Source organism: Schistocerca cancellata, chromosome 1 (genome assembly GCF_023864275.1).
Source record: "Schistocerca cancellata isolate TAMUIC-IGC-003103 chromosome 1, iqSchCanc2.1, whole genome shotgun sequence".
NCBI lineage: Eukaryota > Metazoa > Arthropoda > Insecta > Orthoptera > Acrididae > Schistocerca > Schistocerca cancellata.
The window spans coordinates 646,342,370-646,358,174 of NC_064626.1; the positions used below are offsets into that span (position 1 = coordinate 646,342,370).

At 38.7% G+C, this 15,805-nt stretch overlaps 1 protein-coding gene across 2 annotated transcripts in view; it reads left to right on the top strand.

The window, feature by feature from the left end:
- Positions 1-15,805, top strand: part of LOC126183417 (ubiquitin-protein ligase E3C) — a 216,554-nt gene that overhangs the window by 182,104 nt on the left and 18,645 nt on the right. For both annotated transcript variants that reach the window (XM_049925370.1, XM_049925378.1), the window contains exons 13-16: positions 170-414; positions 520-732; positions 828-956; positions 9,527-9,784. In XM_049925370.1, coding sequence (XP_049781327.1) covers positions 170-414; positions 520-732; positions 828-956; positions 9,527-9,784 — 845 coding nt within the window. The remainder of the gene's footprint in view (positions 1-169; positions 415-519; positions 733-827; positions 957-9,526; positions 9,785-15,805) is intronic.

Consider the following 15,805-nt stretch of genomic DNA (forward strand, 5'->3'; position numbering starts at 1 on the left):
TTAAATCATAACTGAATTTATTTAGTGTAGAAAAACTGGAAGCGTAAGGCTTTCAATTTTTTAGCTTATATCATTTATTTGAATCTTTCCATGTAAATTATTTTATTGTTTGGTAAAGTCATTTTATTTTAACATTTGTTGTATTAGTACTCATTTTTTTCTTGTATAGAACCGGAACTACGCCTGAAAATGAGAGTTCAGCTGGTTAATGAGGTTGGAATGGATGAAGCAGGTGTTGATGGTGGTGGTATCTTCAGAGAATTCCTTTCTGAACTTCTTAAAACAGCCTTTGACCCTAACAGAGGCTTTTTCCGTCTCACGAAAGATAATTTTCTGTACCCTAATCCTAGTGTTCATCTGCTTTTTGATGACTTCCCAAAGCATTACTTCTTCATTGGACGAATGTTGGGAAAAGTAAGTATAGTGACATCATGCATTGGCTATTTAATTGTGAATAATTTCATTATAATAATGAACTTTGTAAGTAAAGAAAAACATATCTCTCTCTTCTTATTCCAGGCACTGTATGAAAACTTACTAGTAGAGCTTCCATTTGCTGAATTTTTTCTGTCAAAGTTGGTTGGACGGCATTCAGATGTTGATGTACATCATCTTGCATCTCTAGATCCTCTTATGTATCGCAATCTTTTATATCTCAAGAATTATGATGGTGATGTTGCCGATTTGGGACTAGATTTTACTGTTCTGAATGAAGAACTTGGAAAAACAAGAGTAAGTGCATCATTACTCTCCAAATATAGGAAAAAAGTCTTAATAGAGTACACTGTTTTGCAATATCATGAACTGAGAGATCTATTTTGCAATAGGTGGATGAATTAAAGGAAGGTGGTGCAAACATTCAAGTAACTGCTTTAAACAGGATAGAATATATTCATCTAGTTGCAGATTACAGACTGAATAGGCAGATGAGGGCTCAGTGCAATGCTTTCAAACAGGTGAGTTCTGTGTCTCATCAGTGTAAGTTACCAATTTAGTTTTAATATTATTTCTATGTAGAAGATCCCACAGTTCATTATTAATTTTTCCCCTAACTATTATTATTATTATTATTATTATTATTATTATTCAAATTTTGTCAGACAAATGTGAGAGTTGCTGATTATCAATCTCATAGCTTATGTCCTGCACTTATTCAGCAGAGATCTGTATTGTCTTGGGCAGACAGAAATATGACAAATATTGTAATCTGCAGGAATTTGTTGATGTCTTACTGGGTTCAGTGTCAATTCCTGGTTGATCTTAGGATTTGTTCTGGCCATTACCTAACTTTCATCTATGTCAGCCATTCGTATATGTAAAAACAGACATTTACACTGAGGTCCGAAATTCACGTTAAACTATAGGCCCACTGTAACTGATTAGAGGGAAACAGTGATGAACCACCGCTTGTAGGATCGACGCTAATGCCTCATAAAGCCCTGTGGTGATCAAAACCTTCATATTTATGACATCTTTACTTTTTATTGGTAGGTCATGCTAGCAACCACCGATAGAACTAGTGCAAGTGTTGCTCAAATTATACTAGGGTGACCAGACATCCCGTAGTTTACCGGATCATCCTTTATTTAACTTAACTGTCCCATTGCCCCAACAAAATAAATACGGGTCCTATATGGTCTCATTTTTTACTTAAACCCCCCCCCCCCCCATATATTTTGAAGTAGCGTGTTTTTAAATAATGTGTAGTGTAACCAAATGGAGAACAAATATGGTCATAACCAAATAATAAAGTAAATAATCTGATTAAATCAAACTGAATAAGAAGTTTTTTGGTTGGTGTCATTTCATTTGTTTCGATGCCGGCACCGTGCAGTAAACCACGAGCAGTTTATCACTTTGTGTTTCTTTTTTAATTGTCTGTTGCCTGAGGTTGCTGTGATTAGAAGTGTGATTTAACTGATTTTAGATGGTAGGAGTTGCAGATTACGTTGCCTGGTGCATTATATTGCATAAGTTTAAATTTCTCAGAAATGCCAAAAAGAAATGAGTATTTACTGATGAAATGAAAGCTGAATTTCCATTTTTGAAATTAGAACTGCAAACCCAGAAATTATTTTGCACATTGTGTAAAAGTACTTTTACAGTCGATCATGGAGGTTGATTTGATGCTTGGCAACACATTAATGTGAAGAAACACAAGCTAGCTGTTTCAAGCAAAACTTCATCATAAACTATGATGTCTTTTATTACAAACTGTGAGAAGAGTTATGTGAATGATGAAGAAAAGCATCCTGCTGAGGAAGTTTTGCTAGCTTTTCATGTAATGACACACAACCGTTCCTTTAGATCAATCAACTGCTCTGCTGCAGTCATTAGGAAGCTGTTTGATTAGAAGTTTGCTTGTTTAGGAACAAAGTGTGACTCCATAATAGTGAATGTGCTGGCTCCATATGCATCTCATCAAATATGCACGGAACTGAAAGACGCGAAATATATTTAAGTTTTAAGTTAAGGTGGACACATCCAATCATAAAAGTGTAATATTGGTACCAGTGATTGTTAGATATTTTGTGCCAAGTAAGGGTATTCAAGTAAACGTGATTGACTTCCAGAATATAACAGGTGAAATGGCTGACATTATAACAAGTCTTATCATGGAAGTTCTGATAAATACCATCTCAGGGGTAAAATTATTGCATGTTATGGAGACAGTTGCAACACAAATTTTGGAAGTGCAGAAAGAAAGGGACAAAACAATGCCTTTGTAAGAGTTAAACCTTTGCTGAAGAGCAAAATTCATGGTGTAGGTTGTGCAGTTCACATAGTGCATAATGCAATACAAACCAGCAGTGATATTCTCCCAGTGGACATAAAAACAATTATAAAGAAAATTTTTTGGTATTTCCACATTTACACCATTTGTGTCAAAGAATTACAAGAAATTTGCAAGTTTTCTGAAGTGGAATACAAACAGATGGTCGGTAATTTTAAAAGCAGATGGCTGTCCTTGGAACTGGTTGTTAACAGAATTATCAGTATTTACGACAAACTAAAAGATTATTTTTTATCTAAAGAAAAATGTCATACCATCTTGAAATCTTTCTGCAGTGATCCTCAATCTCTGCTTTGGCTCTGTTTCATTCAGAACCAGTTGAAAATGCTTTCATCAACAGTAAAAACTATTGAGGCAGCAGATATGCCAGCAAATGAGGCTTTGGAGGAGTGACAGACGTTGAAAAGGAAAGTTAAATCAAGGAAGAAGGAAAACTATCAAACTATGAAAATTCAGTCATTGATAAGTAGATTGCAAGATGATTGCTTACAGAAAGAGCTGATTTCTTTGACCTTTCAGGTTTATTTTGTGAGACATTAATTGATTATATTGGGAAGCGGGCTTACCCATTTCATGTGCTGAAACAATTTAATTGGGTTCACCTCAAATATCCTCTTCTTTGGAAGTCTGTTTAGTAAAATCTTAAAACTTTATCGGGGTTTGATGAAAATATTCTGAAAGAAATATGTGAAGATCAGCTTTGTGAGGAAGTGATCCATATGAAAAAAAATATGTGAAGTAAAAATTGATGAATTGAAAACTGTGAAAAGTGTTGGTGAAAAATGGTCTGTTATTTTCAGCTTGCTTGCAGCTGAAAATATCTACTGCAAAAATATGCAGCTCATTATTTCATTTGTGTTAGTTCTACATGGCACCAATGCTGCTGCAGAAAGAGTGTTCTCTGTCACAGATAGTTTATGGATTGATGAAAAGAACAGATTTAGTATGCAAACTGTGGGGCAAGTAATTATAGCAAAAACTCATTTTCAGGATACTTCGTGTGTTGATTTTTGTGAAATTCTATCTGCAAATACCAAACTCCTGAATGACGTACATGCTTCTGCAAAATATAATTGAGAGAGAAATAAATAATCTCCATAAGTAATAATCATTGTCTCTCCCAATTATTTGATTGTGACAACAATAAAATATTTATTTGATTAGTAATGCAAGTTATTTCGTCATTTTTAGTGTGAGTACGTCAGATTAATTTTTGCACTAGTGATTGATTTGGTACGTCTTCATTATTGGAATTGCCATATATTTAGTTTGCCCCCACCCAAAACCCATTAATTTCTGCACTTCTCCGGTCGATTTCATATTCTTTCTGCAATTAACTATTTTTTGTGTTATCACATTTTATACTCGAAAGTTCCATTTTTCTACCCACAACAGACCATACTAAAAAATGAAGTGTTTTCGAAAGAAGCAAGTGTAAGTACAGGACGCACTAGTAAATACAACATGTTAGCTTTGGAAAGCAAAAATGTAGCTTTGTGTCTTCCTATACTATGTGTATTAATTCCTGTGTTTGTGTTTGCCTACATTAATGAGTGACGTCAAGGTTTGCCATATTGTATAAGTTTTAAGGGTTGACCGCCATGTGGATGAAGTCACGGTTCAAAGTCAAGGTTTGCTAATCTTCGGTACCCATATGTGTCCTTTATTTTGATTTTGGAAATCTGGTCAGCCTAAATTATTCTGCATAGATATTTTGAACTGGAGTCTACATCTGTAGCACAATGAGAATGCACAGCACAAAATAATGGAAGTACAAGGGGGGAGAGAATCATTGCCATAAGTAATTATATGTGGATGAATTTTGTTTCCAGTAAATCGAATAATTAAATGGAAGAAAAGAAATGCTTCTGCGCATGATTACATAAAGGCTGTGATACTTAAAGCACTGTAGGACAAGATTATGCTTTAATTGGCAAGGCTATATAGTGAATGAAAGTTAATTTTAAAGATAATACCACAAGTTTTCAAACCAAAGAAAAGTGATTACCAGAATCCCGCATTAATGTAGTCATAATGTCTCATATGAGTTAAAATTTAGCAAAGCAAGAGACGTTGCTTTCCAAGAGGCTTGCAGTACTAAGAGAACTAAAGTGTCTCAGTGGTAGTCAGTATGGGTTTCAGAACAAGGAACCAAATGAAGACGCTATCAGTTGAACACAAGTCTTGTAAAAGATACAACAGACACTTGCAGTGTGGGAATGATGGTTGACTTTGCAGGATCATGTGATAACCGGTAGTGGCTTGCCTTGTTTCCACAGTTGAGTGAGATTTCCAGCAGTTTTGTATAAAAGGTTAAGGGACTTCTGGTGGATTTATTGTCTAAGTGAAACTAAGCTAAAAGCAACAACAAGAGGTTCTCAGCAGGACTTGATTTTGAGACCCATGTTATAGGCTCTAGGGCTGAGCCCTTGTAACTTAACATGCAGTGCTTTAATTTGGGAGATCTGAAAATGATTCAGACACACTTTGGATACGTGCAGCAGAGTAATGACTGTTGATGTGATACTGTGGCTAGCCCAAGTGTGGTTTTTTGGTGGTTACCTGTCATTATCTATGGAAACACCAGCATGGTTCCCAATCCTTGTCTCAAAAGACATAGCACACAAGAAGAAGAAGAATTTTAGGATCTGGGGATAGAGCTCCTGTGACAAAAGTGACAGCTGCACAATAAGTGGCTGGTTGTGTGGTTTACTCATATGACCTGCTTCTAATCATAACTAGAGGATCCAGAAGACAGGCAGAAGATTAGAGTGAAAACCTACACAAATGGTACCTCTGTAATTACTTAAAAGATACTGCTCATAAAACAGTGTACATAGTTCAACTGGACACCACAGCCTCAGTCATAGTGCAAATAATGTTGCGAAATACGATAGCTAAAAAAAAAAAAATAATAATAATACTGGCTGTATTCCAAATAGTTTTGAACTGCTATTGCAGCTAACCAGAAAATACTCCAGTACTTTCTTACTAATGTTATTGCATATGAATCTAGTGTATGAACTCAGTCAGAGGAGCAGCATGGGTGAAGATGTGCTACACACAAAATGGAGTAATGCTTTGAATTACAGGAGCCACACAGCAACAGGATACACCTCTGTGATCATTTTAACAATGTGGCCAATTAAGTATATCATCAGATGTAAATGTGTGTGTACTGGCTTTGGAGAATGCACAAAGAGAAGGTGCTTGCTATTGTGAGTGATTATGATAGGAAATTAGAAATAAGAAATAAATTAATGAGACAGTGGCAGGAAACAAGAGAGAGATAGTAGCAATACAGGAAACATGTTTAATAAATATTTTCCAACATCAAGGAAAGATTACTGATGGAGATATCTATCCATCTCAGAGGTTTAGTTTCTTTAAGTTTGATCATGAACCATATTAAATGCCCCTGAAGAAGATTACCGTATTTACTCGAATCTAAGCCGCACTCGAATCTAAGCCGCACCTGAAAAATGAGACTCGAAATCAAGGAAAAAAATTTTTCCGAATCTAAGCCGCACCTGAAGTTTGAGACTCGAAGCAGAGAGAAAACTTTTAGGCCACACCTCCAACTCGAAACAAAGTTGGTCAATTGTAATATGAGACACAATTTAGGTCGAATAAATGATACAGCTACAGTAGTTTGGTTGTCGTAAGCTTAGCAGTTAAGCTTTACCAGGTAGGCATTGCTATGCGTCAGGCGCTCCGTCCATATTTATACGGGTGCCCTTCCTTTTTCACATGCTTCATCTGGTTTGAATCGATTGCTTATTTTGCTTTGATCTGATAAGTGCCGTTCTCTTTGTTATAGGTGTTTACGTCACTCTAAGCTGAAAATGCATTACTGTACTGTGTCACGCATTGTTCGTCGCATTCTGATAATGAGTGTTTACGGCCTGTCGCCGCTCGCGGCATAGCTTGCTTTTGTGCGCGCTACCGCCGCTTACGATTCAAAAAAAGAAGAGAGAGGAATCGTCTCATTAGCGAAACAATGGCAAGAGACTGCTATTTGTTGTTACTCACACTGCTGCTTTCTTTGATAATGATCAACAAGAACCAAATAATAGGCTGTTTAGGTGTTCTGAACGAGAGTTTAGCGAAAACTTTTCTCCGTTTGAAAATCTTTGCAGACGCCTCTTTAGTAATTATATTCTGCACAGAAATTAGAGTCATCTTAGATTTTAAATCTAGTCAATTCCCGTGCTTCAATTCTGACTGTATCACTATTAGGCATAAGAATAATACGAATATAAACATGACATGATACAGTATGTATATTCTTCCGTGTTTGCTGTTGTCGCACTCTAGTTTCGTAGTTTATTGGGCAGAAAGGATTTAAATGACATAGCAGCAAACACGAAAGAATACATGGCAAAATGTTTATATTCGTATTACTCTTACGGTAAAGAGAATACTGCGTGTGATTCACAATTCATAAAAGTTCCTATTAGCAACCATCCCTTCTCACAGGTAGGAAAAAATTCAGAACGTAGAGTTGGCCATGTTGACAAACATCCCAAACGGTCTTGCCAGTCGGATTTTCGTAGTACATTGAAATGCTGCTGCATTTGAAGATGAACAATACGGAATTTGTATTTACTTCGTTGGATAATGTATGAAAATGAAGTGGTCGAAACTCTGGGCGGAGAAAAAAGCTCGTCTTCCACCTTTTTAATTTTTTTTACTGACGCAGAGGTTTTGCCGCCAGTATTTATCTGCATGCCTGTGTAGCGCTACATATATTCGACGGCAGAAGTTAGTTGTGGCGGCACCTACCAACATTTTTCAGAACTTCCGCTTACTTTGCACTCGATTCTAAGCCGCAGGAGGTTTTTTTTGTTACAAAAACCGGAAAAAAAGTGCAGCTTAGATTCGAGTAAATACGGTAAGGAATAAAATAGTGTTGTATGTGACTGCATGCTACTTGGACCACCAGAGCATATTATTAAGGGGTGTGCAGTACAGTTACATGTGACAGGGTAAAAGCACAGTTACATGTGACAGGGTAAAAGCACAGTTACATGTGACAGGGTAAAAGCAGACATATTGACAGATAAAAATGTATATAATATAGTTGAGGGTGGAATATTCTGTGATGTAGTGGATGAGATTTATAGCAATATGAAAGATGGAACCCAGAGGACATTTAACTGAAAAGTGAGAAGAAAAAGATGGAAATCAACAAGAAGATGGAAGTGCAGCTAAATCAAAGAAATGAGGAGGGATCACATGAGATGGCAGAATAACACCAAAATGAGGACACTGATAAGGACTGAATGTTTTTGTGGTATGTCAATTGACTGCAAGAACAGAATAAGAAATAGAGCACATAGTGATAGTCAACCTGACAAGCAAAGAGAACATGCAGTATTAAAAATATCCAGTAGCATTAAAACATTTCTTTTGCAAATAATTTTCAATGTAAGTAGGGAGCTATTTAGACACATTATGAATGCGAATAAATGCCATTTTTCTCAGATTTGACATTCCTTGCATGTCGTGTGAAACTTTCCTTCTCGTCCTGTTCGGTAAGAATCTGCTGACCCAGGGTTCGGGGTGACTTTTCCATAACTCTCCCCATTTCCTAAACCTCATCAGCCCTTTTCCTTCATCCCTCTTCTCCTTTCCCTTAAACTCTTTTGCCAGGAGGAGGAGCCACTGGCTCAAAAAGCTTGCACTTTTCAATAAGTGTGCTAAAGCTGTTCAATGGATGTTTAGAACGAAGGATGGTAAGAAGCCACCAGCAAGGTAGGCCATTTACCACTGACACAAGAAGTTCGTTAAGATGGGTTGCTTGTGCCTGGCAAAGAGAAGTAGACGTTCCAGTGTGAGTGAAGTGAATGTGTATGAGAGACATTCATAAGGAGTCCAAAGAAACTGGTGTGTCGTGCATCCCGTGAACTCGAAATGGCTCCAGTAACAATGTGGAAAGTCCTGTGACAAGTTGTCTATGAAACCATTCAGATTGGAGCAAGTGCAGAAGCTCAATGATGACGAAAAAGATAAGCATTTTGAGTTTTGTTCACAGTTGCAACAGTTGAATGAGGATGGGTATGGCATTATTGAGCGCTTAATTTTTAACGATGAAGCTACTTTTCACACCAATGGGAAAGTGAACAGGCATAACTGTCGAATCTGGGGGTACAAAGCATCCACAGAAATGCGTTGAATTTGAGCGTGATTCCTCAAAGGTAAATATTTTTTTTTGCCTTGTCACATCGAAAACTGTATAGGCCATTCTTCTTCATCAAGAGCACTGTCACTGGATATTTGTACTTGGAAATGTTGCAGCAGTGGCTGATGCCTCAAATACAGTCAGTCTCTCCATTTGTCTTTCAGCAGGCTGGGGCTCCACCTCATTTTCATTGTGAAGTTCGTGGGTACGGAACACGGAGCTGCCGCGTTGATGGATTGGCCATGCTATAGAAGGGGACAGCTGTTTCATAAAATGGCCTCCCTGATCACCCGATCTCACTCCGTGTGACTTTCTTATGCGGGGACACATTAAAGATTTGGTGCATGTACTGCCTCTACCACGTGACTTAGGAGAGCTGTCGTGAATGAATTTGAAAGAAATAGTTACTTACTTAATCAGGTGTTTAAGCTCAGTTTTGTTAGAAAATATACGTATGAGAGGAACAATTTTTAATTGCATTTCGACTTGATGTTCATGCAACTTTGAGGTGTATTTTTACTAATATGTACACTTGTCTCCATATACAGGGTCTTGCAAATGTTATACCTCCAGAATGGCTGCAGATGTTTAACAACAAAGAACTGCAGGTATTAATCTCAGGAGCCCAAGTACCTGTTGATGTAGAAGATCTTAAACAACATACCGTATATGCTGGTGGTTACACACAAGAACACCCAACAATACTTGCGTTTTGGCAAGTAGTTGAAGGCTTTTCGGATATACAGAAACGGCAGTTATTAAAGTTTGTCACTAGCTGTTCAAGACCACCTTTACTTGGTTTCAAGGTAAGTTCTATACTGCAGTGTCTTCATATACATACACTATGTGATAAAAAGTATCCAGACACTCCCAAAAACATACGTTTTTCATATTAGGTGCATTATGCTGCCACAGACTACTAGGTACTCCATATCAGCAACCTCAGTAGTCATTAGACATCGTGAGAGAACAGAATGAGGCACTCCGTGGAACTCCAGGACTTTGAATGTGTTCATGTGATTGGGTGTCATTTGTGTCGTACATCTGTATGTGAGATTTCCACACTCCTAAACATCCCTAGGTCCACTGTTTCCAATGTAAGGAGCGTAAACATTGAATGATTGAACAGTGGAAAAACATCAAGTGAGGTGACGAATCACAGTACACAATGTGGCGATTCAATGGCAGGGTGTGGGTATGGCGAATACCCAATGAACATCACCTGCCAGCGTGTGTAATGCCAACAGTAAAATTCGGAGGCGGCGGTATTATGGTGTGGTCATGTTTTTCATGGAAAAGGCTTGAACCCCTTGTTTTGCATGGCATTATAAGAGCAAAGCCCTACATTGATGTTTTAAGCACCTTCTTGCTTCCCACTGTTGAAGAGCTATTCGGAAATGATGATTGGATCTTTCAACACAATTGAGCACGTGTTCATAATGCACGGCCTGTGGTGGAGTGGTTACACAACAATAACGTCCCTGTAATGGACTAGCATGCACAGAGTCCTGACCTGAATCCTATAGAACACTTTTGGGATGTTTTGGAACACCGACCTCGTGCAAGGCCTCACCAGCCAACATTGATACCTCTCCTCAGTGCAGCAATCCATGAAGAAGTGCTGCCATTCCCCAAGAAACCTTCCAGCACCTGATTGAACGTATGCCTGCGAGAGTGGATGCTGTCATCAAGGCTAAGGGCGAGCCAACACCATATAGAATTCCAGCATTGCTGATGGAGGGATTCAGCCAAGTGTCCGGATACTTTTGATCACATGGTGTAGTTAGCTCATGGCTAAGATTATTTTCCATATTTAGGCGAGCAGGATAAGATTTTGCTCTAATGACAAATTGTTCTGAAAAAGAGTGGCAAATATATGCCACAGAAATATGTGCCCCCCCCCCCCCCCAAATTAACAATTGGTGGAGTGACTTAGGGGTAGAGATAAGGTTAAGACTAGGAACTATCGGGAAAGAAAATAAAGTACAATGGTAGGAGGAGGAACAGGAAACCTTTCTAAACTAGAATAAAATGGAAGAAAGGCTTAGGAAGACACATAAGTGTACAAGAAGAGTTGAATGACACATCTATTGATTGGTTATTGAAAGGAGCGGGGATGGGGACTCTGCAATTAGACTCTGACGCCTACGTAATAGTCAGCTAACCACAGTTTCATCTTCAGTCATTCATCATTGTATGTGGTATGGAGGGGCATGGGGTGAGCACACTGCAGTCATGGCCATTGTCAATGTTTTGACCTTGGAGCCACTGCCCCTGAATCAGGTAGCTCCTCAGATGGCATCATGAGGCTGATTTTACCCAAGTCCAGTGCCCCCAGCAAGTAAAAATCATTAGCAGTAGCGGGCATGAATGAGTGTGTATCAAGTTGGTCACTCAGCCATGGAGGTGGGCAGTTGGAAGCAAGAGCTTCACTTAAATAGTCGTGGCTTTGCATTCTGCCACTACTTTGATTAAATGCTCATTTTTCCCATTTTCACTTTGGTGTATATCTTATACTATCTCTTCCCCCCACCCCCCCTCCCACCACCAATAGCACTCATTTCATAATCTCATTCGTAAAAAAAATATTTCTCACCATTTTTAATATAAAATCTACCATACTTTTTCCTCTGATAAACTTATGGTGTCAGCTAATTTGTACACCTATAATTGCTGGTCATCCAATATACTGTTCTGGTGTTGATTTTTTAATTTGTGGTTGTACGAGGGTCGTTCAGTAAGTAACGCCCAACATTTTTTTCAGACAAACTTCCTTGGTGGTGCTTTGCATTTGATGTTTGCTTTGAACTGTTCTGGCAAATGGCAGAGCCGTGGTACAGCATCAAAATGGCATCTACATAGACACACGTTACAAGCAGTGTGCTGTTATTGAATTGTACAGAAAAAGAAACCGTGATGAACATCCATAACCGTTTGTGTGCAGTGTATAGTGATCCTGCAGTTAATAGGAGCACAGTTGGGCAGAGCTCCATAATCAGCTATGCCTGGGACGTCATGTCACAACCACTGCTCCTCATCAACCCTACAGTCCAGACCTGGCACCCTCGGACTTCCATCTCTTGGGGCACTTAAAGATTCTCTATGGGGAACACACTTTTAAGATGACGAGTGTGTCGGTCATGCCGTGAAAACATGGCTAGGCCTACAGGACAAGAGCTTTCACCAGCAGGGAGTACATGCTCTTCCACAATGTTGGCGTACAGCCATAGAACGTGATAGAGACTACGTAGAAAAATAGGATGTGGACAAGACATGTTGATGTATATTGTCACCAAATTCTAACTCTGTAATGTGGGGCATTACTTATTTAAACGACCCTTGTAGTTTATGGACATTCTTCGTAAATCATCAAGTGAAGTACAACCCTACTTGAATGCACCTCCTCTTTCTTGACTGTCGAAAATTAAGGAGTATATCCCTTTGCAAACATTGTATGAATTGCTGTTAGCAATAAACTTTTTGAAACAAATGTATTATGATGGCACGTTACTCTTGGTACTTAATTTGAAAATGCTGTGTGCGCGCGCGCGCCCCCACACACACGCGCGCCCCCACACACACGCCCCCCCTCCCCACAAACACACACACACACACACACACACACACACACACACACACACACACCAGCTCGGAGTAGTGTGTGAACTCCTGACTTGTTAAATATTCTTCTTATATACAGAATAAAGTAGTTTTTGCTAAAAACCAGGTGCTGGCAACTATGTTTTTTTAAGGCTTTTATTGCTTCTTTGAATATAACACATATTGGATGATAAGTATATTGTTACAGGAGACCTTCCAGGTAACAAATAACAGGCTTTCTTTTTTTTTCCAATATGTACATATATAAGTTATTGATATAAACTTCTAGTTACTGGTATTCCTTGACAGCGTGTCCGGCGCACAAGACTCGTTGCCACTTCTGACTTCTTTTCACATCAGGACTCTTAAGTATGTCATCAGCTCTCATGTAAAGGCATGGAGACCAGACAGAATACCTCATGTGAAAAGCAAAATACGCAAAACATGACTTGTTGCCTATTAAACCTTCTTATATAATTAAAATTTTATATTCTGAATGGTCATCCTGGGTAACAAAAACGCATACAATTCTACTAGTAAAGATTGTTCATTTATGTTAAGAATTAGTATGAGATGTCAATTCCACTCAACGAAATTATTTATTTCTAAACTTTGGCTACGTGGAAAATCAAGTACCCTGTCAAGGACTGGCTGTAAATCTTCGCTCATTTTTGTTCGAAAATCAGCAAGAAACATAATGAATAAATATTACTAATTCAATATAGGCAGAAACTTTATAACTGCTTTAAATCTGGGAATAACATTTTGTAAAACTAACTGAACATACTTTTGAAATCATATAGAAATTCCATTGGTTTAATAAGCATTAACTGTATTACAACATTTGGAAAGACAGTTTGTTAAAGTTATATATATATTATTATTATTATTGGTGTTTTGCCCTTAAAGAGCGCATTTGGACTAAACTACATGGCCAGTTCCTTTTGCTGCCTTCCTTGCTGCCCAAACTTCCCTCATTCGCTCGCTGTGTTTCTGTTTCCGGTCCTCTGTCCATGCTTCTTGTCGGCTTCGTGTCTTCGGCTTCATCTTGATTGCCTTTTTGGTTGCCCATATTTCTTTCATCTTCTGGCTGTGATCTTGCTTTCGTTCTTCGGTCCATTTTATGCCTGTTCGTTTGTCGCATTGTATCTCCTGTAGTTTACTTTTCTTAATGATGTTTCTGAACTTTATTCTGTCGTTTATTGTGTCTGCTGTTATGTTGAGCTGGTTCAGGTCGTTTTCTACCTCTGCCACCCATTTGTTGTTTCTAGTGGTTACCCAGTCAAAGATCTGTTTGGTCAGCCTGTGTGATGGCATTCTGTATAGCTGTCCATAGAATTGTAGTCTGCGTTTTCTAATCTTTTCTGTGATTGTCTCCGTATGTTTGTACAGTTCCTCTGTAGGTTTCTTGATCCATATTCCATTGTTGTTAGTTGCGCCAAATATTTTCCTAAGTATTTTCCTTTCTACTTTTTCTAATTGTCTGATACGTGTATGCCCTCGGATTAGTGTGGTCTCTGCTGCATATAGTGCCTCTGGGAGCACCACCGTGTCATAATGGCGTAATTTGGCTTTTTGTGAGATAGACTTCTTGTTGTAATGATTCCACACTACTTTGTATGCCTTGTCCAGTTTAGTCTTTCTTTCTTCATTTGAGTCTCTGTTATGTCCACTCATTTGTAGTGTTTCACCGAGGTATTTGAAGTTTGCTGTTTTGTAAATCGTGCCATACTTTGTGATCAGAGATGAGAGTTTCTTTGGGCTCATAAACTGTGTCTTTTCGTAAGAGATCTGTAGTCCAGTTTTGGAAGCGATTTCGTGCAGTTTTTCAATAGCGTCTTTTGTTTCCTTTATACCTTTTGTGACAATCGCCAAATCATCTGCAAAAGCCAGGCATTTAATCTGTAGGTTTCCTAAGGTTATCCCCTGTTGTGATGTTTCCCATTCTTTTATGACCTTATCTAACACCAGATTGAAAAGGAGAGGTGAGAGGCCATCGCCTTGTCGGACACCTGTGCGAATTTCGAAGGGCTCTGATAGTTCCCCACAGAACTTTACTTTGGAGGTCGTGTTGGTTAAAGTTTGCTCTATGATAGCTCGTGTTTTGTTGTCTACTTTGTATTCTGCTAGAATTTTGAAGAGAGTTTTCCGGTCGATAGAGTCGTACGCCTTTTTGAAGTCAACAAAGGTAATGATCAGGTTCTGTTTGTGTTGTAAAATCATTTTCAGGTTCCAAATTTGTTCCGCACAAGACCGCCCTTTACGGAAGCCTGCTTGGTATTCCCCAATCAAGTGGTCGGTTTGGCATTCTAGTCTGTTCAGTAAAGCTTTAGAGAGGATCTTGTATGTGACCGGTAGTAGGGATATTCCTCTGTAGTTGTTCGGGTTAGTCTTGTCACCTTTTTTGTGTAGTGGGTGTATCAGGGCAGTTTTCCAGTCGTCAGGAATTTTCATGGTTTTCCAGATGTCTTCCAAGATCCTGTGGATGTCTTTGGTGAGTTCTGGGTCTTGTAACTTCCAGATTTCCGCGATGATGCCATCTTCTCCTGGTGCTCTACGATTCTTGAGTGACTTTATTATTTCTTTAACTTCTTCTAGAGTTGGAGGTTCACTATCTGGATTGTATGTGCTCGTTTCTGTCATCATTTCTTCCATGGGGGGGTCCGTGTTGAGCAGTTTTTCAAAGTACTTTGCCAGAATGTCACAATTGTTTTTGGTATTGGTTTCTAGGGTTCCATCCGGTCTTCTGAAGCACAAGTTGGGTGGTTGATATCCAGTCATATTTTCTCTGAACGTTCTGTAGAAGTTTCTTGTATTGTTCTTCATGAAGTCCGATTCGATCTCTGTCAGTCGCCGTTTGTCATACTGTCGTTTTCCACTGCGAATGATTTTGCTTGATTGCTTCTGTGTTTTCAAGAAGTTCATCCAATTCTCTTGGGATTTATGGCAACTAAATTTTTTCCATGCACTGATTCGTTGGTCAATAGCTTGGTCACATGTGTGGTTCCACCAACGGTTTTTCCGTGTTCGTGGTGCTTGTGCTAGTTTCATGGCCTCTCGGATTCTTTGTGAAAGTTGTGTCCAATCTGTCGTTTTCTCCATTTTAATTTTGTGTAATATTTGTGTCTGGTTTAAAGTAACGTATTCTGGATCTGGTCTAACAATTTTGTTCTTCTGGAGCTTTTTCTTGGGCAAAAGACGAATCCTGATCTGTAGTAGGTGGTGGT